Here is a 27081-nt window from a genome sequence, read left to right on the forward strand (position 1 = left end):
TTACCTCCAGCTCCTCTCTCTCCAACTCTGTCTTCCTGTCTGATTTACACTTCTCCTTCTCAAAGGTCCACTGCTGCTCCCTGGCCTTCTTCTGTTCCTCCGCCAGTCTGTCCGTCAAGGTGTCCATCTCAGCAGCCTTCTTCGACACCTCCGTCCTAGAAACAAGGAAATGGTCACCCATCTGGATCCATTCAGTAGCCACTGGGAATGTAAATGATCCGTAATACAGGAAGATGACAGGAAGTTGATCTCTAAAGAACTCTTAATTGGACTAACACACAAACATTACCTTAGAATGTTTAGCTCTTTAATGTGCTCAGTCAAGCCAAGAAACTGTGTGCGTGCATGTGCCCCACGTCTGTGCGTTCCTTCATTTTAATCTTACCTGAGTGTGTCCAGCTCCTTGAGGTGTTTGTGCTGGGTCTTGAGCGTGGTTTCCAGCTCTAGTTTGGTCTGGGCTAGCTCAGCCTTCATCTCCTCCAGCTGAACCCTGTCAGCCTGCTGTAGCGTGTGGGTTCCCTGAACACCTGAGTGGGTAGAACAACCAGACAAAACCACAGGCAAGTTATTGGTATTAGCTGCTGTTAAACGATGGTTGCATCTAAGAAAATGTACTGTCAATTAGTCAATCAATGAATAATTAAATCCCCATTCAGACACCTGGTACTATGCATATCTCATCCCTGTGTCCTTCCAATTACCTAACACACATGGCATGACAAGCCACTGCAGGGCTAGATTACAGACCTTGGATGGATCTGGCTTCTCTGTCAGGCTCCTGGGCTTGGACGTCTTCAAGCTGGTCTCGGAGCTGCCGGACTTCTGTCAGCAAACTGTTTCTGTCAGCAGCCTGTAGAATCCCCATGGCATCTCTGTGATGAGCATCCTGTAGATATACACACAAACAAAAGTTTTACCTTGGAACACAAAGAAAAACACCACAAAATGACCACCAGAAAAGCTGGGAAGAGTAGACCGTTACTGTGAATATGTACTTCTGGCTATCAGATAGAAGGCTTACACTGAAATTAGCAGATAATCGTGTGTTCGCTACTTGCTCTGAGTTTTAATGCAAAGGCTCAAGTCAGAGGCTAATGTCATACTAGTAGGCAAAATTGTGTTCAGTTTTTTCAGTGACCTGCTCGGCTAGCCTGTGCTCCAGTTCATTAAGGTGGATGATGGCATCAGTAGTGTCCAGCTGGTCCAGTTCAGTGTAAAGGGCTCTTTTCAGCACACTCCGCTCCCTCACAAACACCTGCTGCACTGCGCCCAGCAACTCTCCACGCCAGTCTGATGTCTGAAAATAAACAAGTGCACAGATGTGCATGCTTAAAGAAAACTGAATATATCTGACCCCTGCTGTATTTAACTGTGCTCCAAGTGAAGTGGCAGCACTACAAGCACAATGCTTCTACCTGGGTTTCCCTGCTGTGGGTCTGCATCTGGCCAATGAGGGCTTTAAGGGACTCCACGGTTGCCAGCAAGGCCTCCCTCTCATTGGGCCAGCCCTGGGCGTGGTGGAGCGGGCCGGCCGTGTCGGCCTGTCCCTCAGGGATTGGCAGCTCAGACAGGGACAGCACCTGCATGCCCTCCTGGTGTACCTCACGGAGAAGGTTCTGCAGTGGCCCCGCATAAGCACATTTATCGTGTAACCATTTTCAACCCAGACATCTACACTGGAGCACTCAAATAGATTGGCATATGCTGATGTTACGCTTAACTTAACATGCCAAAAGTAGTTCTGTCACCTTTATTCTGTCCGGTAAGGCATCATCCGACTCTTTCCTGGCACCCTCCGGCGTAGTCCTGAACTCCTGCTGCAGGTTAGGCAGATCGCAGCCGGTCCGCTGACTCCAGTCCGAGCTGCTGTCTGGAGCAGGGTGCAAGGTGTGGCGTGGTTAATACAAGGCAACAGTAAACCATCTCCCCCATGAATGATGCGGAGCCTCCCCTTGGGCAAACTGAGACATTGCATGTGACTAACAAATTTCAGTTGGTTGTATCTCCCGCCTTGCTTGTGCCAGTCATTGTAATTTTACCAACGGCGGCTCACTATGGAAATATGCAAAACAGTGGCGTCAACAAATAGCACCTGATCTATTCATCTATAATTCCGATCACGCATTGTGACAATGTAGACGTGTAGGCCGCTAGCATGTACATCAACATTTTCCGCATGTACATTCAAAACCCTGTACTTTCTGTCCTGGGCGGGGCGGGAGGGGGGCTGAGCCCTGAATGTATTGTGATCCTAGTGACGCCTCTGGCGCAAAATACCCCCAAGCTTCATTGTTATTGTCCGGTGCTCCAACATATCACATCATCATGGGAGCAAGGTACTAAAAGGAAAAGACAGAGACTGATCCATAGCCCCCCCCCTTTTTGCCCCCTCCCCTCTATTTTCACTATTTCAAAAGCTCTCAGTTCATGTTCTCACGTACACACCCAATGCATTGTATACCAACTATTTTAAATTTCCTTCATCACACTAAAATGTACACATACTCAGTGCTGTTGAAATTTGAATTCATAACTATTTGTAACACAGCAAAATACATCACAAAATGTATTTGAATAAAGAAAACCAAATTACCCAGCAGCTTCTAAATTAATAATTGTAATTAATAATTGGAAATACACCTCTCATTTCTATGTGTAAATGGTAACCAAATATTACTGTATTGTTTTTGGAGACAATACCAAAACAATCCCGGAATTCTGTGAAAGAGATATGTTAGTTGGTGCTTTTGTTTACACCAACCCTATTGCAGCAGTCTTTCTTTAAACGACCTGGAAGACCATGTGTCTTGAATTTAACACTGCACAGGTAAATTAGCTCAGTCAGGTCCAGAGCCCAGATGGGACAAAACCCTGCATTATCTGCAAAAGTTTAAGAACAGGGTTGTCTACTCTTCCACCACAGTAACTTACCACTGGTGTAGCCATCTTTGAAATGTAATCCGGTGGGACGCTCTGGTCTCGATACAACCTGGAGGGGATGAAACTAGGTCAGTACACAAAATAGTGCAGTGAAACTCTACACACTGAAACCAGATTTAGTCAAATAAACTTAAAATGCAGTGTTCAGGTTGTCTCTGTCATGCCATTTCACTTCTCATGTCAACTTCTCGTATTCTGCATAATGAACCCAAATCTGGTCTGTTGAGATGATGTCTGCCCAACACACCTCATGGGAATGTTGCAGCTTCTCGATGATGGTCTTCAGAACTTTGCACTCTTCCTCCAACATATGAGCTTCCCTCTTCAGAGCCTCGCTCTCTGCGATATGCCGGGCCTCCATGTCCAGGATCTCTGCTGCGTGGAGCTCCTGCATCTGTACAATCTTCTCCTGGTACTCCTCGATCATCTCCTCCACATCTTCGTCCTCTGAAACAGACCTGGTATCCAGACGTCTAGCATGGCCAGACATCTGGTAGGTTACCATTTCTGTCTGGGTGCCAGCGTCTGCACAGTGTAGATGTTGAGAGGCGTTAAAACCAGATGTTTGACTGGATGATTTGTCGAAGGACGTTTGGTTGGAAGCGGCTAACATTTTTTCCTTTGCGCCTTGCCGGTAGTCTTGGGGTTTCCCGCCTTTCTTTTTTGGATGGGAGGGCGGAGCTTGTTGCTGCAGCTGGGGTGAGGGTGACGCAGGCGACACAGGGGATTGTGCTGATGTCGACTCAGCGGTTTTTGCCAAGGCTACTCTGAGCTGTTGTAGCTCCTCTTGGAGCTGAGCGATGGACAGGTCGCGGACTTGGAGATCGTTCTGGAGCTTCTCGCTGCACTCTCTGAAGCAGTTCAGGAGTTCTTTGGCAGCTGCTGCCTCGTCTCGGACCTCCTGGAGCTCTTGGAGAAGGTTGGATGCTGAGGAACGGTCGCCTTCCGATGAGGCCTGGACCTGAGGTGAAAGGACAGAGGTCAAAGGCAAAGTTAGGGTACCAACTTGAAGAAATGTCAGTCAGGATTTTAGTAGAGTTGGAATATTTTTTACTGCATTAAGACTCTGACCTGGTAGAGCTCTCCTTTGAGATGTGCTATGGTCATCTCTCTCTCCTTTGTTACAAAAAATTAAATGGTTATAACTATGGGAAAAAGCTACAAGTACACATTTAAATTTGGTTAACATTTCACAAATGTTTTACATAACAGTGCATCTGTCTTTATACCTGTAGCAGCTCCTGTAGTTTGTCACAGCGTTCTCTGTAGCTGTTGAGCTCCTCTTTGGTGGCAGCAGCCTCTTCTTTGACTTCTTTCAACTTCAGCTGGAGCTCAGACACCCTTTCCTCACCACCTACTGATACCTGTGGTCAGAGAAAACTTCACAACTTGAAAAAGATGTTGACAACCAGAAAATCTTGCAATACTTAATCTACTATATGGCACAACAGAACTGTACCAATGTATCGAACGTCCTTTCACATTTGTTTCTTACCCTTTGAATGTCTTCTTGAAGCTTTACTATTATAACCTCTTTTGCCTAAAAAGAAAAACAAAACATGATAATTATCACTCCCTCTCATGTAGTGAGTTGAAAAGACCAGTTTGCCAACTAAAAAAAGGGTTGTTGACTGTGATATAATACCTTGAGCTTCAGCTGGAGTTCACTGCTTATTTCCCTGTAATTGTTGAGCTGTTCCATGGTGGATGAAGTCTCGTCCCTGGCCTCCTGTAGCTCCTTTAGAATCTCAGACACAGCAGAGTCATTGTCTCTGGAAATCTAGTTCAGAATTGAGAAAGTGAACAGCTTATCAGCATTTGAACTGTACAAACATCAGTTAGACATAATCTAAAAGGTGACACTTAAATGCTAAGGGAAAATAAACGTTAGCATCTTTTTAACAGACTTCAGTGAGCAAACAAATACAAACAAATATATATTACCAGGAGAAAAATATTCTAGCATTCATATGGTACCTACAACAATGTGTACTTTGTGTACAAAAGATGGCAAAAACTGCTCTATCACAAATGTAAGCACTGTACACAATCTCAGGTAGTCCAATCTATCACAAATGTAAGCACAGGTAGTCCAATCTAGAATACATGGTTAAAGCTAATACATCTCTCAAAGCTAGCAGTACAAGCTAAAGCTAACTCCCACCTCTGCGGGCGTAAACAGTCTTTGCTGTCCACCAGGCTTGGATGCCCTCATCTGATTGAGCAGATCCATGAGTACGACCAGCCTCTGCTCGTACTCCACTACCTCCTCCTCAGAGCTGGAGAGTAGCTGCTTCTGCAGCTCCTGGTCCTTCTGCATACCACTCAGGCCTACCTCTAACTCACGGAGCTTCTCCGTCAGAAGGACTACCTTTCCTGTGGAGCCATGTTTGGCTCTCTGGACCCCTGCTAGTTGGGACATTTCTTTCAAACCGAAGTCCAATACTTCAATCTCTACAAGGGGATCCTGGTGGCCAGATTCTTTGGTTCTCTGGATCTTGGACTCATGTGATTGATGTGACTCATGTTGGACAGCACCCAGTTGGGCCTGACTGACCAGGACAGCAGCCACGCTGTCCCTCAACTTGTCCTCCAGGTTCTGGACTTTGCGCTGGAGCTCATCTGCATCCTCCTGGGCCCGCTCAACCAGGAATCGGCAGTTGGTCAGTTCAGTGTCTTTCTCCTTGACACAGGCCTCAAGTTCCTGGATGTGTAGACTCAGCTCCTCCACCTTGGAGGTGGCACTCTGCTCCAGCGCCTGGACCTGCGCCTGCACCACCACAAAGGCTGCAGTCTTCTCCCTCAGGGCATCTTGTAGCTCCATTGCTGCATTGTCTGACTGCTCCTTTTCACACTCAACTAATGCTAGCCTGCTTTCCTGTAAATGCCGGTACCTATCCAGGAGTGAGCAATGTTCGGCTTTAATGGTGTTTAGCTCTTTGGTGGCTAGGTCCAACTTTTGCCTCATTTCGTCGTACTCATCCTTGCTTGGCCGACCGACCTGGCTTTCCAACTGGCTCTCCAAGTGTCTGCATTTCTCCAGGAGTGAGCCGTGTTCGCCTTTAATGGCGTTTAGCTCTTTTGTGGCCAGGTCCATCTTTTGTCTCATTTCATCGTACTCCTCCTTGCTTGGATGTCCAACCTGGGTTTCCAACTGGCTCTCCAAGTGTCTGTATTTCTCCAGGAGTGAACCGTGTTCGCCTTTAATGGCGTTTAACTCTTTTGTGGCCACGTCCATCTTTTGCCTCATTTCGTCATACTCCTCATTGCTTGGACGTCCAACCTGGCTTTCCAACTGGCTCTCCAAGTGTCTGTATTTCTCCAGGAGTGAACCGTGTTCGCCTTTAATGGCGTTTAGCTCTTTTGTGGCCACGTCCAACTTTTGCCTTATTTCTTCATACTCCTCCTTTCTTGGATGTCCAACCTGGCTTTCCAACTGGCTCTCCAAGTGTCTGCATTTCTCCAGGAGTGAGCAGTGTTCGCCTTCAATGGCGTTTAGCTCTTTTGTGGCCACGTCCATCTTTTGTCTCATTTCGTCATACTCCTCCTTGCTTGGACGTCCAACCTGGCTTTCCAACTGGCTCTCCAAGTGTCTGTATTTCTCCAGGAGTGAGCCGTGTTCGCCTTTAATGGCGTTTAGCTCTTTTGTGGCCAGGTCCATCTTTTGTCTCATTTCGTCGAACTCCTCCTTGCTTGGACGTCCAACCTGGCTTTCCAACTGGCTCTCCAAGTGTCTGTATTTCTCCAGGAGTGAGCCATGTTCGCCTTTAATGGCGTTTAGCTCTTTTGTGGCCACGTCCAACTTTTGCCTTATATCGTCGTACTCCTCCTTGCTTGGACGTCCAACCTGGCTTTCCAACTGTCTCTCCAAGTGTCTGTATTTCTCCAGGAATGAGCCGTGTTCGCCTTTAATGGCGTTTAGCTCTTTTGTGGCCAAGTCCATCTTTTGCCTCATTTCGTCGTACTCCTCCTTGCTTGGACGTCCAACCTGGCTTTCCAACTGGCTCTCCAAGTGTCTGTATTTCTCCAGGAGTGAGCCGTGTTCGCCTTTAATGGCGTTTAGCTCTTTTGTGGCCAGGTCCATCTTTTGCCTAATTTCGTCATACTCCTCCTGGCTGGGACCCCCAAACTGGCTTTCTAACTGCCCCTTGAGCTCCTCATCTGTCTCTGAGGAATGCTTTCGCTCAATGTTGGCTAGCTCTTCTTGCAGCTTGTCGATGACGGCGTTAAGTTGCTCCAGCTCCTCTTCGCTGTTTCTTTTCAGGCGCTGCTGCTCGCTCCGCATGCAGTCCATCTGAGACTCAAGTTCCCGCAGTAGCTCTTCCTTTCTATCGATTTCCTGAAGGCACAGATGAAACAGTTATTGTAGCAACAAAGATGCAGATGAGGAAGAAATACACCAATACAGCCTCATGCACTTATAAACCTCTGAGACACAGCTGTGCCATATTTTAAACATTTTTGGTTATATAATCTCAACCAGTTTACTTTTTGGTTTGGGAAAACTATAATAAATGTTGATTAAGGTTTGCCGGACAATTCCAGAGTGTACCTAGTGTCTCAGACATTTAACAAGCCAAGTCAAGGTACCACAATGCAAGACAACACAGCATTAGAGGCCTACTTACCAAAACTTGAAATGAAATGATGGGTTTACAAAACCAACTTCACAAATGAAATGAACAGGCTGTCAAGCAACACACACACACACTAATCCACTATCACAGACCTATACATATATGTGAACAGAAGAACACATGGTCCTCCTGTCTAACATATATGTATGTACGGTTACCTGGTTATCAGGGGATGTTTCCGTGTGTTGAAGTTTAGCCATCTGTTCATTAAGAAGTGCTATTTCCCTGTCCTTCTCCTCCATCACCTTCAAAAGTTTATCATATGTCGGTGATTATGATCTGCTGGCTTTCAACACAACACACTCACCCTTCAACTGGGACTAAAAATAACATTGAAGGGTATTTCGCCATCACTGGAGGTGGGGATACTACTGTACCTATGAATATTATGAATATTAAGTCTCAATGACGTTAACGGAAACAATTTGTTTGCGCATTCTTTCAGTAGTACTACAAAGAAGCTTGAAGGCTCCTTACATTCGGCACTAAAAATGTAGTTTGTAGTGAATAGTTTTTATCTAACTGTATTATCTACATTAAATAGGTATTAAGTTTAATGAGATGCAACTACCATGTGAAACACTGTTGCTTGGTATGCCCACATTAGCCATGTTTAAAGCTGGGTTGTCTAGCCTTGATGTGCGGCTGGGGTCGCAAACACACATTATTATGCTTATCCTCGTCAAAGTTTGAATTTCAAATGACTTAGTGGTTGGGTATACCCAATGAGTGTTATTGTGTGTGCTTTTCTGATTGTCTGTCTGGTTAGGTAACGCTTTACCTAAACCAGTGGTGTAGTGGTGGGTGAAGCAAGTAAATGTACTTCAGTCCAAACATTGAAAAAAATTGCATAACAGTTTACCAACCTTTTATGGAGAAATACATTAGCTAGAAGCAGCTGTTTTATTTTTTTATTTAACGGCCGCTGATAGGTCATTCACCACTAATCTAAACATTAGCAAGACTAAATACATGCTAGCCTGGCCATGTGTTGGCTGTTTACCTGCAGCAGGCGGTCCTTGGTTTCCAGGTCCTGCTGCTGGGTGCTCAGCGCTTTCCTCTGGATCTCTAGCTGCATGTGGAGCTGCTGCACCTCCTCACTCTTATTCTCCAGCTCCTCCCGGAATTGCTCCAGTTGCTCCTCCAGGTTACAGATCTGGGGGGGGGGGGGTCAGGCTGGTCTTTTCACTTAACAAAGGACCTGGGTTTCAAACCATGACCAACAAGGGGACCTTTCTTGTGTGCATCATTTGATACTCAAATGGAAATGGAACACACCAAGCAAAGGTCCATTTAGTGCAAACCATTGAGGGCCTTTTACACATTTACCAAGAAACTCCCCTTTAAACATGCAGATTTAAGAAACCCCATTATACCAATATGTTACCTCTTTCTCTTTCCGGTCCAGAGCTTCTCTCTCAGTTTGTAGCTGAGCCTTCAGAATAGAGTCGTCTGGGTCGCTAACAGACACATGCTGTCTCTTATCCTCCACCTGAAACACACACACGCGCACACAAACACGCGCACACACACACTTGTTATCAACCAGTTATGCCCACACCCTAGAGAAATACATCAGGTACAGCTGCTGCAATGTCATGAATAATCTGGGCAGTAGATGTGGGGACATTTCTTTCCCTTTTCCATGTTTCAACCCACCAACAGTGATACTGTTTGCCAACTGATCATTAAGCGCGTAGACACACACATTCATCACCTCCCCCCTCTGGGGAGCAGTCGTGGCTAGATGTAAAAACAGCATCAGTGGCAGGAAGGAGCCTGCGCTCGCATCTTTTTCATTCTGTCCCCGCTTTCCCGCTTGGTCCCTCATTTTCCCGTCGTCTTTCCCTGATGCTCTGTCTCCCTCCCAGTTCTCCCCCCTCCATCTCTCTCACCGCCTTGGTGCTGGCCAGCAGCGCCTGTTCCAGTTCGCGGATACGGCCCTCCAGCTTGTCTATCTCCTCGTCGCGCTCGAACACCTCACGCTGAAGCTGCTCCGACGCCAGCAGCAGCTCGCTGCACCAGTCCGCCTTCTCCCTCAGCTGCTCGTTCAGCTGTTCCACCTGGGAGAGGAGCAGGAAGAGAGAGAGAGAGAGAGAGAAAAGGGAGGACAGGCAGAAGGAAAGAAGGGTTTCAGTGAGGGGGGCACCGTCTGTGGTTTCCCTGTATCAATGTGGCTAGCTAGTAGCAACACGATACATTAGCTGGGAGGTCAGCTGATCCACCTGCTGTGTTGAGGAAAGGGAGGGAAAGAAAGAGAGGGGGGGGGGTGGAATTGGAAAAGAGGGGAGGGCTTCCACAACGCTAGCAAAGAGAATCTGTCATTATAGATGGTGTGTTTCACTAGTATAGATCCGTCCACTGTAGGGGAGAAAGGGAGAGGCAGAAGGAAAATAGAATTTCAATTAGACAGCGCCACTAAACAACAAAGGGCTGATTTTAATATAGACCGGAGTAATACTGTGAGGTCAGAAGATCCACATCTGCCACACAGTTCAGAGGGGGAGAAAATACATATAAGGGAAATATGGGAGGGACAGACAGGTGGGATTTGAGTTTAATATACGTTTTATTTTTTATACTGGCATGTTGGGTTGTTCCAATTGATTTCAATAACTTTCTCACTGCAAACAGGGCTTGTCATTATTATAATATTTTAACCATTACATCGATTATCTAAAATTGCAAACTAACACTTTCCTCATTTTCACATACACTTCAATAGAGGGTTGGTGTTATTTCAACCATAGAAACATGACTAGACCAATCCCTACAGACCGCCGCAAGTTAGCTGATACAACATACAAACATAAATAATATGTCAATACCTAATTACTACCAGAGAGATAACCAGAGTGAAATGTCAACATAAATAACAATGCATTTTTGGAAAACATGGACACATTTTGAAGAGTATGCACAAAGTAAAAAGGATTAATGAGGTCATAGTAGATTCCATTTAGAAAGTCTCAAGTTAGGAACGTCCTATGACATCACCCGTGAATACACTGTATGCACAATACACACGTACACAATGTAAATGCTAACGCATAATGACAGACAATCAGAACTTCAGGAGTATAGACAGACTACTGACCTCCAGGTATTGGTTGGAAGAACGAGAACTAACTAACGAGAACTTATTTGCAAACAAACATAATCGTCCGAGGAGTCTCTAACTCAATACAGGTCAGTCAACAGTATTTATTACAGAGAACATACCAGTCAATGATGCCCCCTAGGCAAATACCAGATCCCCTCACATTCCTTTTCTAATTTGAACAAGGACTCTCAGTCCTTTAATCAGTGAGAATACACTGGTTAGAGCAAATTTCCACAACAATATTAAGATCGCTTTGATTGTTCTTTTTTGTACTAACCAAATGTCATGACGTGTTAAGAATGATTAGAAGCCGTTTATATAATTGTCTGTGACAGTTTTGCTTGTCTGTATTTTTAAACACGCACAGACCAGCTCTTTACAACTAAACTATGTGCTTTGACTTTCAGCTTTTCACTTTGATAATGTGCAACTGAACACTGTTGAATGTAAAGACTGCCCTATTTCATAATTTTTTCCCCCCTTCAGATTAAAAGTTTGTGATTGTGACAAGACATGGCAGGCTTGGCTGGATGGTGCTTAGCCCATTTTGTGTAGCCCACAGACTGTAATGACACAGCTGTGACATTTCACCACTTGTTGGTTTGGAATTACATTTCTTTCAAGAAAATATTGAATCAACTTTTACCCCAGTTTGTAAGCTTTTAAATTGTATTCAAATCAATTCATAATATCTGTCAGTGATGAAGACACTGAGGGTATAGTGGGGGGTATGCAAAATGTACTTCAAGAACCTATCTAAACGGTTTGATGTTTAGGTCCATTACATTAGCCTGGCTGACAGCGCAGGAGGAGCTGTGTCTCACTGGTTTGGACAAGAGCCTCATGTAACCGCAACATTCGCTGAGAAAATGTGCGAGCTGTTCTTATTTACCTGTGATTTGCATGCGCAACACCCTGAACTTCCTCATTAACACTCAATATTTTGTAAGTAAACATGACATTTTGGTTTAGTAAAACACAGATTATTATTATTCTATTAAATTGAAATGGGGGATATCCAACCAGCGGTGCACATTGACTTCATAATCAATGCCTCTCGCAGACAACATCAGAACACACTTTCCAGACTCAAAGCCAGGAGGACTACCAGGGGTCAGCCAGACTACCAAAAAGTACCCTTGCACAAAAAGTACCCTTTCAAATCAAAACAGATGCAGTAATAAAGTGTTTGAAATCATATGGAACGACCCCCCCCCCTCCAGCAGAGCCGCCTGCTGCGGTGGACAGAGGTATGAAGGTGAACGGGGAGGGAGACGGGGAGAGGCTGCAGTGTGGTTCGCAGTTAGGCATCTACCGTGCAACTGATGGGATTGTCTACAAGAGAAACGGCGTTTCAAGGCAACTAATAGCAATACCTGGGAGGTCAGCTGGTCCACCTGCCATGGGAGAGAGGCAAAGAGGAAGAGAGAGCAGGAAAGAGAGAATGGCCTTTAATGAGCATAGCGGTGGCTAACAGGAGGTGGAGTTGAGAAGAAATGGCGCTAAGGCTGTGATAGCAGAGAAAGGCGGCGTTAATACAGCTTATTGAATTTAGCTTACAAAAAGAAGGTCATCGATATCAACAAACAGTATAGTGATTAATGTAAAACACAACTGATGGCAAAAGCAAGCATACAGACAGAGCAACACAGATAATGTACAGTAAACCAGAGAGTATCACAGCTGTTATGAGCAGCTGCTATTATAATGCCATTACAAACCTTTAGCAAAGACAGACCACAAAGGTCCAGATTGACACTGCTGCTCAGCAGAAAAGTCCTTTAAAATCTATTGAATGACTAACTTCTGTAACACCATAACAACAAAACCTCTACAGCTTTTAAGGATAAAGAATATATTTGGGGTTTTGTGAGAGTACCACCTTCAGACACTCAATAAAATGCTCAAATAAAAGCCTAAACTTCATGAAATGTACCACCTTAAAGACAATAGAACACAGACACCATGGCAGTGAATGACAAAAGACAGGGTCTAGACAGATAATTGTAGCCCTTGTTAGCCTAAAACGCCAATAAATCACAGCGTATACAGTACGGTCATAATCCTCCACAACACATTGATCAGCACTGCCAGTTTCACTTGTCTGGGATCCTATTCCAGGAACTGCCAGTAATTATACCTTCCCATTGTCCCAAGTGACACTGAGCCCTCATATGGGCCTACAGTCCAACAGTCCATTTATAAAAGCTGAGAATCAACATTACTGCCATTACCCTTATGACAGGAAAAAGGACAAGGTAACTGGGCTGAATGCTAGCACCACTGCACAACTAATTTGTTACCTCTCTGCTTCTTTGCTCAGAGCCAGGTTGCTGCTTCTGGCTGGCCTTCAGCTGCTGTTCCAGCTTAAAGATCTCCTGCTGGAAGACGTCTCTCTCATGTTCCCGGTCGATAGCCTGCTCCTGGGGATCAGAGATGAAGACAAAACCTTCAAAAGACGGTACATATGGGAAATACCCGTTACAAATCTAATTCAATTACAGGCAGATGGGAAATATTACAGGATGTTTTGTTCTGTTTCTGTTTCAGAGTCCATCAAATAAGAAATGCATGGATGATGAATTAATGATGGATCAGGTATAGTGCTTCTATGCATAGCCTAACCCCCAGTAGCCAACATTTACATTAATCTAACCGTCATATGCATCTGGATAGGGTTAGGTTTCATACAATACACCCCTCCCCCTCTCCTTATCCATTCATCCCGGTCTCAGAACACAACCATCCATATGCATATCCATCTGTATATCCAACCATTCACTCATACCCATCTATCCATCAATTCATACCAAACTATCCATCAACTAATTCATAGAAAACCCACTAATCATATCCATCCATGTCCAACCATCCAACATATCAATCCATCTCCATCAATTCGTCACCAGACATCCGTCACCATCCAGAATCAATTCATTCACATCCAACAATCCACCCAATGCCTTCTGTCCCGCTGGCCTTTGTTCCCTTACATCCAGGAATCGCCGGTTCTTATCAAGCTGTTTCTCCAGGGCCTGGATCTGCTGCAGTAGGTCCCCGCTCTCTGTCTTGCGGGCGTTCTCCAGCTCGATGACCCGGTTAACCTGCTCTTCCAGCTCTGCCTCTAATGTCTTTACCTGGTGTAGAAGGTCAAGGCTCTCCTTCTCTGCCTGCCGCTGAACCTCTACCTTTTCCGCCATCAGCTTCTCTGTCTCCTCCAGGAGGTCTGCGGTGAAGGGAGGGAAATAAGGAAAGTGTCACATACTGAAGCTTTGAAGGGGAGATGATTGTCCAAATGATTGTCACACAAGGATTTAATTTCATTAATAGAGAGGGCCCAATGCTGAGATTGAGTTCATCTGGACGGTTGATAGATAAACTGAGAAATCCATTACAGACCTACAGACTATAAAATTCAAATATAAGTATAATTAAAATATGTTGTTTCACATCTACTCAACTCGAGTTTAACTCATTTCAACCGCATTAAATTATCGCCATTGCCGCTTCTTGTAAAATGTCCCCAGTAGTCCTCAATGTCAGCATCATGTAACAATAAACCAAGACTCCCATAAGATATTACAAATATACACATATCCCTTTAGGAATCCACTGCCATCATTAAACCAACCAACAATAAATAACCCAACGTCACCCAGGAGATCAAACCCCACTGTACTAATACAACTTACAAACAGGTAAGAGTGCAAACCACAGATTAAGGACGTATACATTGCAATATCCATGCCCCATATGCATTTACAAGCAAGGGGTGGGACAGTCCTAATTGAGCAATCATCTTAATGCCAAAGGGATGTGGATATTGCCACCACAATGTTAACATGGACAACAGCGTCTTCTAAGGTTAGGGTTAACTGAACTCATCTCACCAATACATTTTCATTTAGCCAGCAAAGATGATTGCCAATGAGGAAACATATGCTTGTACAGTAGAAATGTATCAATATATAGCTAATTGGATTCCTTCAATCATGCTCAATCATCAAACATGAGAATTATTACACTGACCCATTAGACATCACCAAGACAAAAAAGTGAATCAAAAAGAAAACAGCATGAGCAGAGGTTAGTGACTGAGAGAGCCCATAGCAAGCAAGCTCCAAGCATTTTGTGAGTAGCTGGATTTGGGGATTAATAAAGTATATTTGTGAAGTGCCACTTGACTAGAGACGAAAAGGTAAAATAGATAGGCTGGCCATGCTCTGATGTGGGACACACCTGCTTCAGGTGCTGCAACGACTGCAGCTTCAACTAGGCCTAAAGGAGGAATAAGAAAGCACAGTATTTCAACATGCACTCGTCAAAAAAGGGGGGGAAGACTGGAGGGGGAAAGGATGCGAGAGGTGAAGACGAGAGGGCGGGGCCTCCCCGCATGAGCCGTGGCGGTACTGGTTATAGCTGTGTCGACAAAGGATGGATGAGCCAGTACTGTGAGGTGAGAGCAGGAGTGGAGTGTTCCTGAAATGGGCCCCTGTACATTCAATTCATGTTTACTTACCATTGTTCATAATTAGAGTACCTATAGAATACCTTGAGGTAGAGCACCAGATGAAAGAAAAGCAACATTAACTATTGACTAGTGCCAAACAAGCTCCCTGATGAAATATCTGGGACTTGTTCGTTAGGACATGCATTGAAAAACACTTTAAAAGGTTTGCAAACTATAAAAACAGTTTTGTAATTGTAGTGGATCTTATCCTGAGGCTAGGGAACCGAAGTAGTGCTTTTCTATTCTACTTGGAAGTCAAGTAATTCACATGGTGCCCGAGGTCTAAATCAGACCCTGATTTGAGAGCTTAGAAAGAAAAACCAGCAGGTCAATTTCTGTTTCAGTCCACTTTCTTCTATTTGGTGCTTAATGAACACCACCCAATGGAGATGTCTATACGTTGCAGTAAATGTACTACATGGATTCTATTTTATCACAATAACAAGCAGTAACGATTTGCAAACTTCATGAAAACATTACATCATACGGGGCGACCCTTTCTATAGGAATTCCACAAAGTGCGGTAACAGTAACACCAAGAGTATAAGTAAGCAAACAACATTTCCTGACAGGATCGTTTGGTTTTCCATTGAGTGGCGCATGCAAGGTGATACTGTATGATGAGGATGATCAGTCAAAGTCAAATGTGAAGGAAATACATCAACCATCCTAAGCCTGTTTTATCTTAGACATATGACCAATATTAAGAAAATGACAACAACGAATGTCGAATTGTCATAGTCAAAGTGGCTTTTCCTATTTTAACGATAGTATGCCTCACCTCACTCTGCCCACCCTAACATAGTGACGTGCCACATGAGTAGCCAACGGTCCAAGTTCTCGAATATCACCGACTGTTTATTTTTATGTTTTGTTCCTTTCAAAGCCAAAAAGGAGCAAGTGCCAGGGTACGTACGTAACTCTCGGGGGCCGGCGTGCTCCCTCATGGCTTCCTGTTGCCGAGAAAGGATCTCCCGCTCCTCCTGAATCTGCAGCCTCTCCTGCTCCAGCTCATGTAGTCGGCTGCTCGTAACCTGCAGGATCCAATGACATTCAGTTAAAGGCTAGTTGGTGAAGTGGTTAGCCAATAAACACAGACTGGGGGACCGAACCGAATTTGCATAGCACGATCTCAGTTAAGCATATTGGAAACAACGTGAAACATAACTTTACGCGTTTCCTTTCCAACTGCACGGACCGTTTTGACTTTGATTTGTTGGACAAAAAAAACATAATGACCTAGTAGGCACAGCCTATCTGATTTAAATGACATGATAACGTGGGAGCCTGCCACCATCAGGGTTTATATAAACAGTTATAATGGTGGCTGTAGACTTTAGAATTGGCCAGTGTCTCACCTGCAACTCCAGCTCAAGGCTTTGCTGTAACTCCTCCTTCTGACGCACCTTGTCCTCCAGCGCAGCCCGTTCGCCTGTGTAGCCGTCAATAAGACCTGGCGGCGGGGGGGAGGGTGTTATTAACGATTTGGAGAAGGTTGAACGATGAATTCACACCACGCATATTATCCATTCAAATACCCACAGTAAACAGCAAAAGTACATAGTTAAATTCACCACAGAAAATAAGCACACACAGACACATCCAGGCAATTCATGCGTACATAAACCAAAATATTCACATGGAACAAACGTCAAACCCATTTTGCTTGACAGTGTACTCTATAGAGGGCTAAGCTGCCAACACGATAACATACTCCATTATCACACATCACGTTCCGGGTCACTGGGCACATGCACGAACCCCTTGACAATCACCTGATGGCATCAGTTGGGAAGGCACCATTGCACATCACAGAGAAATTCCTAGTGATATCCTAGCCAGTGTTAGTACGCTTCTTAGGCACACCAATTTAGTAGAGCTACTATAAACAATTTTTTATAGTAGCTATAATAAATAGGTGAGGTGGATATGGCAAATCATAAATGTCTTTGCATGGTTATGTGGTCTGATGTTTTTGCCACACAAGTCGTAAAAAAATCACGACAAAAGTAACGCGTTTAAGTAAGGCTCATGATATTCATAATTTGCCACGGAGGCAGTTTGATTTCTTAAATGATGCTGTGGAAATTATGTCTCAGTTAAAGCAGACAAAAACAAAATGGGATATTTGACTACAGATGAGATGGTGTTTTAATTCCTATAACATCTTATGATAAGATGTATGTATAAAATGTATGCATTTTGACTACATTAGGATATAGTGTCTGATACAGCCAAAATATGGATTCGAAACTGGCAGACACAATCTCACTACAACTGCAGATGGCTGTTTAGCCCTCTGGGGGCACAGTAACTGTCAATTCAGTTGAAACGTAGTGGAATCGCTTGGATGATGCTCCCACTTACTATACATGTCGGGGTAAGTTCAGCGCGATTGGGAAATTCAAAACCTGAAAAATTAGAAGACAACGTACCTGAAGTGACAGAATGTGTGTGTGTGTGTGTGTGTACGCAGTTGTGCATGGTATGCAGTCCCTTAAAGGGGTAATAACAGCAAAAATAGAAAACATGTCTAGTTTCAGTAATACTTCTAAGTCATTATTAGACTGTCGCATGGTGCTCATTAAGGGAGAGCAGGTTAAAGCTAGGCAGTGAGCTACGTAACAAGTTTAAATGGCTCCCTGATCACTGAAGTGTTACAACATTGTGGAATAGAGAAATCTACAGGGGAAAACAAAGTTCTTTCAAAGCAAAAAGGTGTTTTACAGAACATGACTTCCGCTAAACGGTTTCCATAAAGTTTAATCTAGCATGTGGGGGGGAGCAATATAAACTAATGGCGCAGCTCTCGCTGACTGAAAAAGCTTTACACTTAAACAGTCCAACAACGACAAGATATTTTCCATCTTTGCTCCTTTTCCCCTTGAGGGCAAACACACACAAACAATCACATTGTATCTGTCACATAGAAACGGTTTATACATGAAGGTGGAGAGTTTCTTTTTTTTTTATAAACTCTGGCCTGATGTCCTCTGACCCACAAACGTTTCCTTTAAATATGAATTGCCAGTCCTTGCAGTGTTGTATCAACACACTAATGTTGAGGATAAATTCTACAATGGCCTCGCAATTCCACAACATTTCACAATGCATGTGAAGCCATTCAGGGATTACTGACCGTCAAGACAATCCTTGTCTCAGATAAAACATTAGATTCAGTTAAATAGCCTAAATTGATTTTGCAATCATCATTTGATTTAAGACACTGCCTCCTCTCCAGCCATAAAGCGTTGTAAGAAGAACCATCCACCACTGTTAAAGAGATAAATATTCATTCAATCTTGACAGCATTTCTCCTACACTGCATTACAAACGCCGTAATTATTTTTTTGATACTTTGCTTTTGACAACTGAACCTTGGTCTATGGAAACCTGCCTATTGTCTTCATTGAAACCAGTTCAGCAATCCAAACACCACCACACCCAGGAGATGGGTATTTCAGAGCACATCACACAGGACAAAAGATGGCCGAATCGCTGGTTGACATTCAGTGTGTTCAAACAAATGAATGGGACAATGAACATGAAAAACAAAGTCATTTGCCTTGGCTGCATCTTCAAAGGTTACGAGTATCAAAGATGATTTCCCAAGTATGCACTTTAATACTGTCAAATCAGGTGACTGTCGCGAGGTGATTTAAATCACTGTAAATATCAGGGTGATGTTTTTCAAGAGACAGTCATGACAAAAATGAAAGTCTATCAATGTAATAGCATCAAAGATAGTACATTGGCCTGTGTCTATTTACTCTACTCATCACAGAGTCACCCATTTCAGATTAAACAAATGTTCAGTACATAGGCAAAGACATGTTTCATACACTGACAATGATGATCCTGGACTAATCCAAAGTCATCAATTATCTATGGTGGATCACGTGCAAACATCAGATGTTGGGAGGAGATTATGAGAGCAAATATTTGCCATACCTCATAACACACCATGACACCATGTTTGCACACACTACAGCAGGAACTACACAGACCTAAATTCAACATTAGCAATAAATCCCCATTATTTACCATCAGTCAGGTCGCCCAACATCCAGAATGCTATACCTGTTAAATTCCTATAAACAGTTGCATGTTTATACTAAAAAGCCAGTGGATTGGACAATGCTGTTGTCAGAGGAATTGGATGGGCTGAGTGAAGCGCCTCTGTATCAGTCATCCGTCTCGTCACCCAGCTATTCCTGACAGGGATGTGACATCATAATCGCTACCCCTGACAAGGAAACTGCTCATGTCTGTCACAATGCTATTAAAAACCCCAAAGATGACCTGAAGAAGAAAAACGACACATTTCCGAGCCTCTTACGCATGAACGTACACGCACGCGCATACCCTGACAAACACATCCACCCGCCCCACTCACCCTCCGCCCTGTGGAGCTCCAGAGCCAGCTGCTCGCGGGCACGGCCCTCCTCCGCCAGCCTGTCCTGCAGCTCCTCCTGCCGTCGCAGCAGATCGCCTATCTCCTGGTTGTAGCGGAAGGACTCGCGCATCAGCTCCGTCTGGGTGACCCTGGCGTGCTCCAGCTGACCAGGGTGGAGAGGTGGACAGGGAGATAACAACGTTAGCGAGCAAAGACCCTTTCAGGAAAAAACCGTCAGGGTATCCAGTAAGCATGACACGTGAAGGTAAAACATGAAGACCAATAAAACATTTAGGTCCCGTTTAGAACTCTAGTTACAACCAAAACAAATTCCAGTCGAATATAAATGTGAGCGTTTTCCCCTCAGCGAGACGTTTCTTCTTGTTGCTTCATGGTTTCAGATAGTTTTGTGACCCTCACAGTTACCCTGTTCTTCCAACAGCACGGGGCTAAAAGACAACACTTGTCCCATGGACTATACATACCAGCACAGAGGAACACAGAGGGTGAGCACACATGGTCAGGACCCCGGTAACAGTCAGGGTTCTGCAATGGTTAGTGGCGGACTGTTTTAAGGATGAGTCTAGACATAAAGCAGCACATCCCGAAGGTGGGACAGTTCCTCAACAAGCTTGAAGTATTAACAAATCAAGCCTGCATTTAGCAACAACTATATTCCTTTCACGGTGGGATAATTGTATGGTGTGGATTTCTATAAAGTAAAGTTGGTGATAATGTAATGCATAATAATAATAATAATTATTCCTTCAACCTGGCGCATTCATCAAAGAAAAAAAAAAAAAACTTTGTTCATTGTTAGCCCGTCACCATCAGACACAGATGAATGACAGGTCTAGCAGACAATAACCCATGACACATTCATAAAGGCCTTCTTCCCTGACTGAATAAGAATGAAATTGCCCTTGTACAATAAACTGAATGGCATGCAGAAGGTATTACAGATGGAGATATTCAGAAACAAGGAAGTAGTCGCACACTGGGTCAGTTGAAAGAATGGCAGAGTCGTCTTAAGCTCACTTCACACGATCACCTGCCCAGGTGAAGGCAGAGATGTTGGACTCTAAATACCACTCACTGTGACTCTCACATTGCCCAATCCAAAAACTGCCATTAAGCAAGTAAGCTGTACAAAGTTAGCACTCAGTATGTCTTTTCAACCAGGGTTATAGGAACATGCCACGTACGACCTGTATAAAAAGAACGTAGATGACTACTGGCTGTCGTCGATCCAACCAAATGAAAGACACCGTGTCGAACAGGACATTTTGAGCAGCTGTCCGGAGAGTTCCTTGGCAGGTCGGCAGCTGAACGCCAACTTACCGTATAAGGCGGCGTGGGCAGGGAGATCTTGGAGATGACTTTAAGGAGGTGACCGTTGGTTCTGTGGTTGACGTGGGAGATCTGAGTCTGCACCACCACGGCGTTCTTCTCGTTGAGGACGCTGGAGAGGGGGAAAGGCCGGGGCAGCGGTACACGGGACTCCACCTCGTACACATCCTGGTCTTCCCCTTCCACCCACATCGCCTGGTGGCTTGAATTCCAGTAGGAGCGGTATGAATCCATGCTGGCGGACGATCAATTCAACGTCCTACTAGAGTTTCTCGGTGTCTAGTGTATCCTTGCCCCATAATTCTCTTCCCTGAAAATGTTCACGAGCGTTTCCTCTGGCATCTACAATGTACCAACCTCCGCGGACAACACCTCCGGCTGAGGCTGGCCAAGCAGCATTGCTAACGAGTTAGCAGAGCGCAAAAGAGCCCCAGAGGGGCAAGCTGGAGAGAGCAGACAAGTCCTGGCGACGTCGGCGGGCTCTAAGCAACGGTATCCACGGGGCTGCCAAGCACAGAGCCTTGTGTAAACACACTTGAGTCGCGGCTCAGGGTTGAATCCACAGACATGGCGTGTGGCGGTGAACAGCTGACAGGACAGGTCTCAGGTGAGTACTCCTTTCAAAAGAACAGCAGCAGGCAGCGCTCCTCCGTATGCAGGGGAAAGTAATCCTTCGTATCGGAGGAAGTCCAAAGTCACATCCTGCACCTGTGGCTAAATGGCATTCTTGAATACTGAGCGCGACAGAGGGGGGAATCAACTGAAGAGAGGTTCAGCTCTGAGGTCCATCTCTCCTCTCTGTAATTCCCTTGGTCGGTCTGGTTCGCTCTGGCTCTCCAAGCTCAGTGTGACCCTGCCCCCTGAGCAGCACTCCTTCGGCTTGCTCGCCCTCTTCCACTTACTCACTGCCTCTTACTCACTGCCTCTCTCCCTCTGGAATCTCATTAACAATTCCATGCCGCCACGACAACACAGCACGACCCACAAGGAAGACAAGCCTCCTGGCCCCCCCTTAATTGCAGCACACAATGAACAGCCAACCATGGGTGAACTCTAAAGCTGTCCAATCCAGCTGGGCTCACTGCCCTTCTTTCTTTTCTGTCTGTCTCTCTGTCCTACTTCCACTCTCACTGTACACTCAAATTGTTTCCCCCCCTCTGTTTGGGTGCTGGTTGTCTCTCCCTCTTTCACTTCCTGGATTGAGAACATGGGCAGCGTGTTGTACGGTGAAACCGGGAAGGGAGTAGGTGTGGTTTCAAGTCCCTGGGCAAGTGGGGCAGGTATAAGCTATGCAAATACACACACTGTCTCTCCTAACACCTCTCTCACCCAAACACACCCTTTTCGCAGAAGCTTGTCAAACAGGAATAATCTTCCACGTGACTGCAAATGAACGGACCGGAGGCGTTCTGACGGATTATCCGAAATGGTAAGAATCTGTAAAACAACAGGAGGCCGACGCATTCAGCACACTGGCCGCTAACGGGAGGTTTAGTGCACAGTGCAACACTCCTACTGTAGCAAATGATTTACAAAGCCAACCGACAGGAAAACCTTCTAGAAAAACTAATTACATAGAGCCTGACCCTCCCGGCAAGACAACAACGACCGACCATCATTCACCAGCATTTACACTCAAGCAGCCAATGAAAATCGGATCAATTCAATCAGGAAGGGCAACCATTATGTTGACTATCACTACAGACTTGTGGACACAGCTCTTGAGTGATTTGTGAACTTGCCTTCCCATCACTAGGCAGTTATGTCCGGTTTGAATTGACACAGCGTTTAAAATGTATTCAGAATCCTCGGTCAACATTCTAAAGAGGTTTTCTATTGATTCAGGCTTGGCCTGTTGGTAACTTGACACTTTCCCACTGGCGGGTTCTGAACATGCAAAACCATCGTCCTGAGAAGGAGATCATGCAGTGATCTTCACACATATACGCAGCACAGCGCAAAAGCACATACACACCTGAACAGTCTGTATAATAGCCAGCTACTTTAATGGAGGTCATCTGCTTGGTCTTAAAATACATATGACTACAGAAGATAACAGATCATGTTTTCACATTCAGCGTGCGTGTAATCTGCCACTAAAAACTGGAATTGAGGAGTGAACCACCAAAACATACAGAAACCACAATACAAACCAAAAGCAAAGCCTATTTAAAACATTACATTAAAGACAAACCGATGGATCAGTGGATCAGTGTCACTGTCCTGAACACAGTGCTTTCTCTAGCATCAACACTACGTTACCGCTCGTCCTAGAATGTCTTTTGAGCTATTTTTACACGCACGACCACCACACCGTGAGTAATGCTTGAATCTAGGGCAAACCCAACAAGCAGTATAATGCAAGAACTGTACCACAATTTACTGATGATAAAGTATCTCTAGACTGGCAGAAGGCACATACACAGAGCATGGGTGGAAGTAGCCTGAAGGGAGGAGGAGTCACCCGAGTCCAGCCCGATTGTGACAGGGTGGTGGGAGGACTGACAACGCTCTATGCAAATCCCCTCGTATCTACGGGCAACCGCTGGGAATGAGCCAGCTCCATTGTGTAGTGAATTAATTCTAGCTCCAGCCATACTCCAGTGCAAACAGGATTCTGCAGTCTCATCTCGAAAAGGGAATGAGTGTGGACGGACTCAAACACCACACAGGGGTTATGACCGTGGAAAAGACAGTGAGTGGCCGTTCACAGGTTGGACAATAGACCAATGCATGTCATTAAGGCCTTTGACAAAGACCACGTATGTTGTTGTAGCTAGAACTTTACAGTCACAGCGAAGAAAAGTGGAGTAACAGAGGGAGTGCCCTCTAGAGAATGTTATGGTGATGTTAAGGTATTCCGCTAACACACAGTTACGAGGTGCTTACATGGTATGTAGTGTACCGTTACACAAGTTAGAATAAAATGCAGTTATTTCCCCAATGATTTGATCAACAACAACCTCTCAAATCATGAAAACCTATTGATAAAGAGCTCCATTGTTTTGAGTGTAGTTCACAACATTTGCGGTAAACACACCACATACATTTATTACTCCTGCTGTGACATACCTGATTGGTCGTCTCAGTTATGGCCACCAACAGTTTCTCCACGGCGGCCTGAAGGCGGGAGCTGATATTCATGAGGTACTCCTCGTTCTCCAGCTGAAGCTCCGCCCCTGGCAAAAGGCTGTGGCTGTCCGTCGTCCCCAGCTGGGATATCTCCAGGCCCTCGTCCGTTTCCGTTTCACCCGACCACAGGCTCACGTCGTCCACCCCAGTCTCGCTGCCCTGGCAACTCCCCCCGGTTGATGCATCTGGTTAGGAAAGGCCAAAACCAAGGGCAAAGTTAACTATCAATAGGGACATTTAATTAATTTTCAAGTAATTTTTTCACAAAAAAAAAGAAAAGATTAATAAATAAACATAATATAGTGGATGTTATTCAAGGTCTAAACAGACAAAAGGAGCTGCCCATCCTTTCCTTGTTGTAGACGTCCGAGCAGAGAGCACTGTCCTTCTGACAGTATTACATTTACTTACACTTTTTGATTATGAAGTATAGGTAGAATCCATTAAGCAGATGTTAGTCCATCTCTATCCTAGTTGACCGCTACTGCCACCCAAGACACACAACTGAACAGAACAGACGTGATGCTAGTGAACGCTCCAATTGCTTCTTTATCCGAAGAAGGACACCAGTCCTCTCTTCCTCTCTACTTCTCTAAGCTTTTCTCAGTGCAGTGGTCCACACTGTCCTGGCCAGAGAAAGCAGGTGGGGAAAGAAATTCATGGCGGCAGATCTAGTTTTACCATGTAAGGTGAGTGTATAGTTCAGTTACATGGCACGTTGTGAGGTGCGTAGACTATGTTGGCTGATAACCGGTCTACTTTCTCATGCTATGCTCGGTGTGGTCGCACTCTAAATGTTATCTGTCATTTTGTCCGTCTGTATTGAGGTGATTTTTTCCATAAACCTGCCATGTGACATATGGTCAAGAATTAGCTGAATAGCTAAAAGCACACATTTTACTGAAAGTCTCCTATTTTTATTAAATGGGCCAAAATATGAAAAGGTCAATAATAATAATAATAATAACAACCGCAATAAATCAAGTTGGCCATTTCTCTGAACGGTAAAATCCAACATTACCTCACCTAGTTACGCACTCACGTGTGTGTTATGTGCGTGTGTGCCGAGAGCTGCCAGATGTTCAGTTAGGGAGATATTTCCACACAGAAGCAGACTTTAGCACTTAACCTTGTAGGTACTGGGAGACATATGGCTAAGCAAGATAGGAGCTGTGTCTTAAACACACCGTCCCATTGGTGGACTCCGCCTTCAGATCACACACCAACAACTGACAGATGAGACAGATGAGAGGGCATATAGACTCTGAGCACTGGTGAAACTAGTGTAATCCAATAGGGAGTGGTTGGGGAAATGGACAGAACACAACATTGCAGGATTAAACCCAGGTAAGGGTATACTGCTTTTGTGCCTTTGAGAAAGTGCACCTGACCTCATTCGCTTCATTCAGTCATCTGCTCTGTGCGATTGAAAGATGTGAGAAACGAAAGTTATTTAGAAGGACTGTCTGGAGGCAATTATATTGTTGGTACTGGGTAGTGATATGGGACAACGGCCAGGAACAAGACAGAGCCGCAGTTAGACCACAAAGTCAGGAAAAACTGGCCCGGTAATAAGAGTCTTATTGAAGCTGTTAGCGAGGCATTGTCATGTCATCTTCAGAGTTGGATTCATTCCTAGTTACAGGATACGATTCCCAAAGCCTATGGGCAGATGTAGCAGTCTGGCTGGATTGCCTTTCCCCTGGCAGCTGGGGTGCTTTCTGCGGTAACTTGTTTGGCGCTGGGCTGAGAAATGTCCCTGGGGATATCAACTAGTTCTTTTCCCAGTCTGCCTGCTGAAGCACACTGTGCTGTGGCTGAAGCTACACTGTGCTGTGGCTGAAGCTACACTGAGCTGTGGCTGAAGCTACACTGAGCTGTATCCGTAAAAAGATACTGTTAGTTTCAGTTACCTTAACAGTGACGGTTTGAAAGAAAGCTCCATACTGGAAAGTGACATTTGAATCGATATTTAAAGTATAGCACTATTAAATAACACCTGGTGTTTCTGGCCACTCAAATAAAAGTACAAATGTAGTTGTTCTATCACACATTCAATGATTTCAGAGGAGAACAAAGTGTTTTGTTGTCCATTGTGATTTTGTTGTGGTATCATCCCAAAAGGGCATGATGGTTCCAGATATAAAGGTTCCAGTGACTCTACTAAGGTCTTAAAGGGGTCTTGCAGGTTACATCATTTAAACGCTTGACTAACCCCCAGCAGGCCCGGAGGCGGGCCGGAATGGCTCACTCTCAGTCCTCTGCCAGGCGGGTCTCCGGGAGGAGGAAGGGGGGCCGAGTAACCCCTCCACGTGGCACCCGATTGTCTCCTCGGCGGCTGCCGTGGTCTTGAGCACATCGCTCAGCACCTGACGGAGGCTCTCGTTGGCTTTACGTAACAGATTCCTGAGAAACGAACGGAAGGGAAATAAATACCATTTTAAATTTAAACAACAAGGTGGAGCCTTTGTTAGGACAAGATTACCGTCTCCGCCTAAAACCAATGGTTGGGTTTAGTGGGGTTGACAGGGCACACATTGCGCCACTGCTTTTAACAAAGTTATGTACACAGAGTAAATCAATTCTGCCCTTTGTCACATGCACTGCACAACTCTCTGTCTGACTGGATGAACTTCTACTAATATTGCAAGTAATGCTGCATAGGTTTGGTATAATTTGAGCAGGTTTTCAAAGTAGCGCTCACAAGCCAAACCAGGTCTCAGAAAGGGTTTCACAACCCTGTGCCTATTTATCACAATAGGTCATGTCCTTCAACATCAGAAACACAATTACACATACAGTTGTGCTCATAACTGCATATATGAAAACATATTTAAGGATAGTCTTATTTAAGGATAGTGATCATATGAAGCTATTTATTATCACATAGTTGTTTGGCTCCTTTTTAAATCATAATGATAACATATCACCCAAATGGCCCTGATCAAAAGTTTACATACCCTTGAATGTTTGGCCTTGTGACAGACACACAAGGTGACACACAAGGTGACAA

At 44.7% G+C, this 27081-nt stretch overlaps 1 protein-coding gene across 8 annotated transcripts in view; it reads right to left on the bottom strand.

The window, feature by feature from the left end:
- Positions 1-27081, bottom strand: part of akap9 (A kinase (PRKA) anchor protein 9) — a 75885-nt gene that overhangs the window by 6654 nt on the left and 42150 nt on the right. For 4 of the 8 annotated variants that reach the window (XM_029122830.2, XM_029122825.2, XM_029122824.2 and 1 more), the window contains 25 exons: positions 26284-26474; positions 24009-24253; positions 19587-19749; positions 16549-16643; positions 16107-16224; positions 14920-14958; positions 13674-13906; positions 12984-13103; positions 9473-9640; positions 8965-9069; positions 8581-8733; positions 7736-7822; positions 5105-7279; positions 4586-4720; positions 4436-4480; positions 4170-4304; positions 4012-4056; positions 3188-3901; positions 2932-2989; positions 1749-1870; positions 1416-1616; positions 1139-1297; positions 748-886; positions 386-527; positions 5-155 (listed from right to left, as the gene is read on the bottom strand). In XM_029122830.2, the coding sequence (XP_028978663.2) occupies positions 5-155; positions 386-527; positions 748-886; positions 1139-1297; positions 1416-1616; positions 1749-1870; positions 2932-2989; positions 3188-3901; positions 4012-4056; positions 4170-4304; positions 4436-4480; positions 4586-4720; positions 5105-7279; positions 7736-7822; positions 8581-8733; positions 8965-9069; positions 9473-9640; positions 12984-13103; positions 13674-13906; positions 14920-14958; positions 16107-16224; positions 16549-16643; positions 19587-19749; positions 24009-24253; positions 26284-26474 (5938 nt within the window). The remainder of the gene's footprint in view (positions 1-4; positions 156-385; positions 528-747; positions 887-1138; positions 1298-1415; positions 1617-1748; positions 1871-2931; positions 2990-3187; positions 3902-4011; positions 4057-4169; positions 4305-4435; positions 4481-4585; positions 4721-5104; positions 7280-7735; positions 7823-8580; positions 8734-8964; positions 9070-9472; positions 9641-12983; positions 13104-13673; positions 13907-14919; positions 14959-16106; positions 16225-16548; positions 16644-19586; positions 19750-24008; positions 24254-26283; positions 26475-27081) is intronic. The other 4 variants (XM_029122827.2, XM_029122828.2, XM_029122831.2 and 1 more) reach the window with 4 other exon arrangements.

The sequence above is a fragment of the Esox lucius genome, chromosome 10 (genome assembly GCF_011004845.1).
Source record: "Esox lucius isolate fEsoLuc1 chromosome 10, fEsoLuc1.pri, whole genome shotgun sequence".
In the NCBI taxonomy this organism is placed as follows: domain Eukaryota; kingdom Metazoa; phylum Chordata; class Actinopteri; order Esociformes; family Esocidae; genus Esox; species Esox lucius.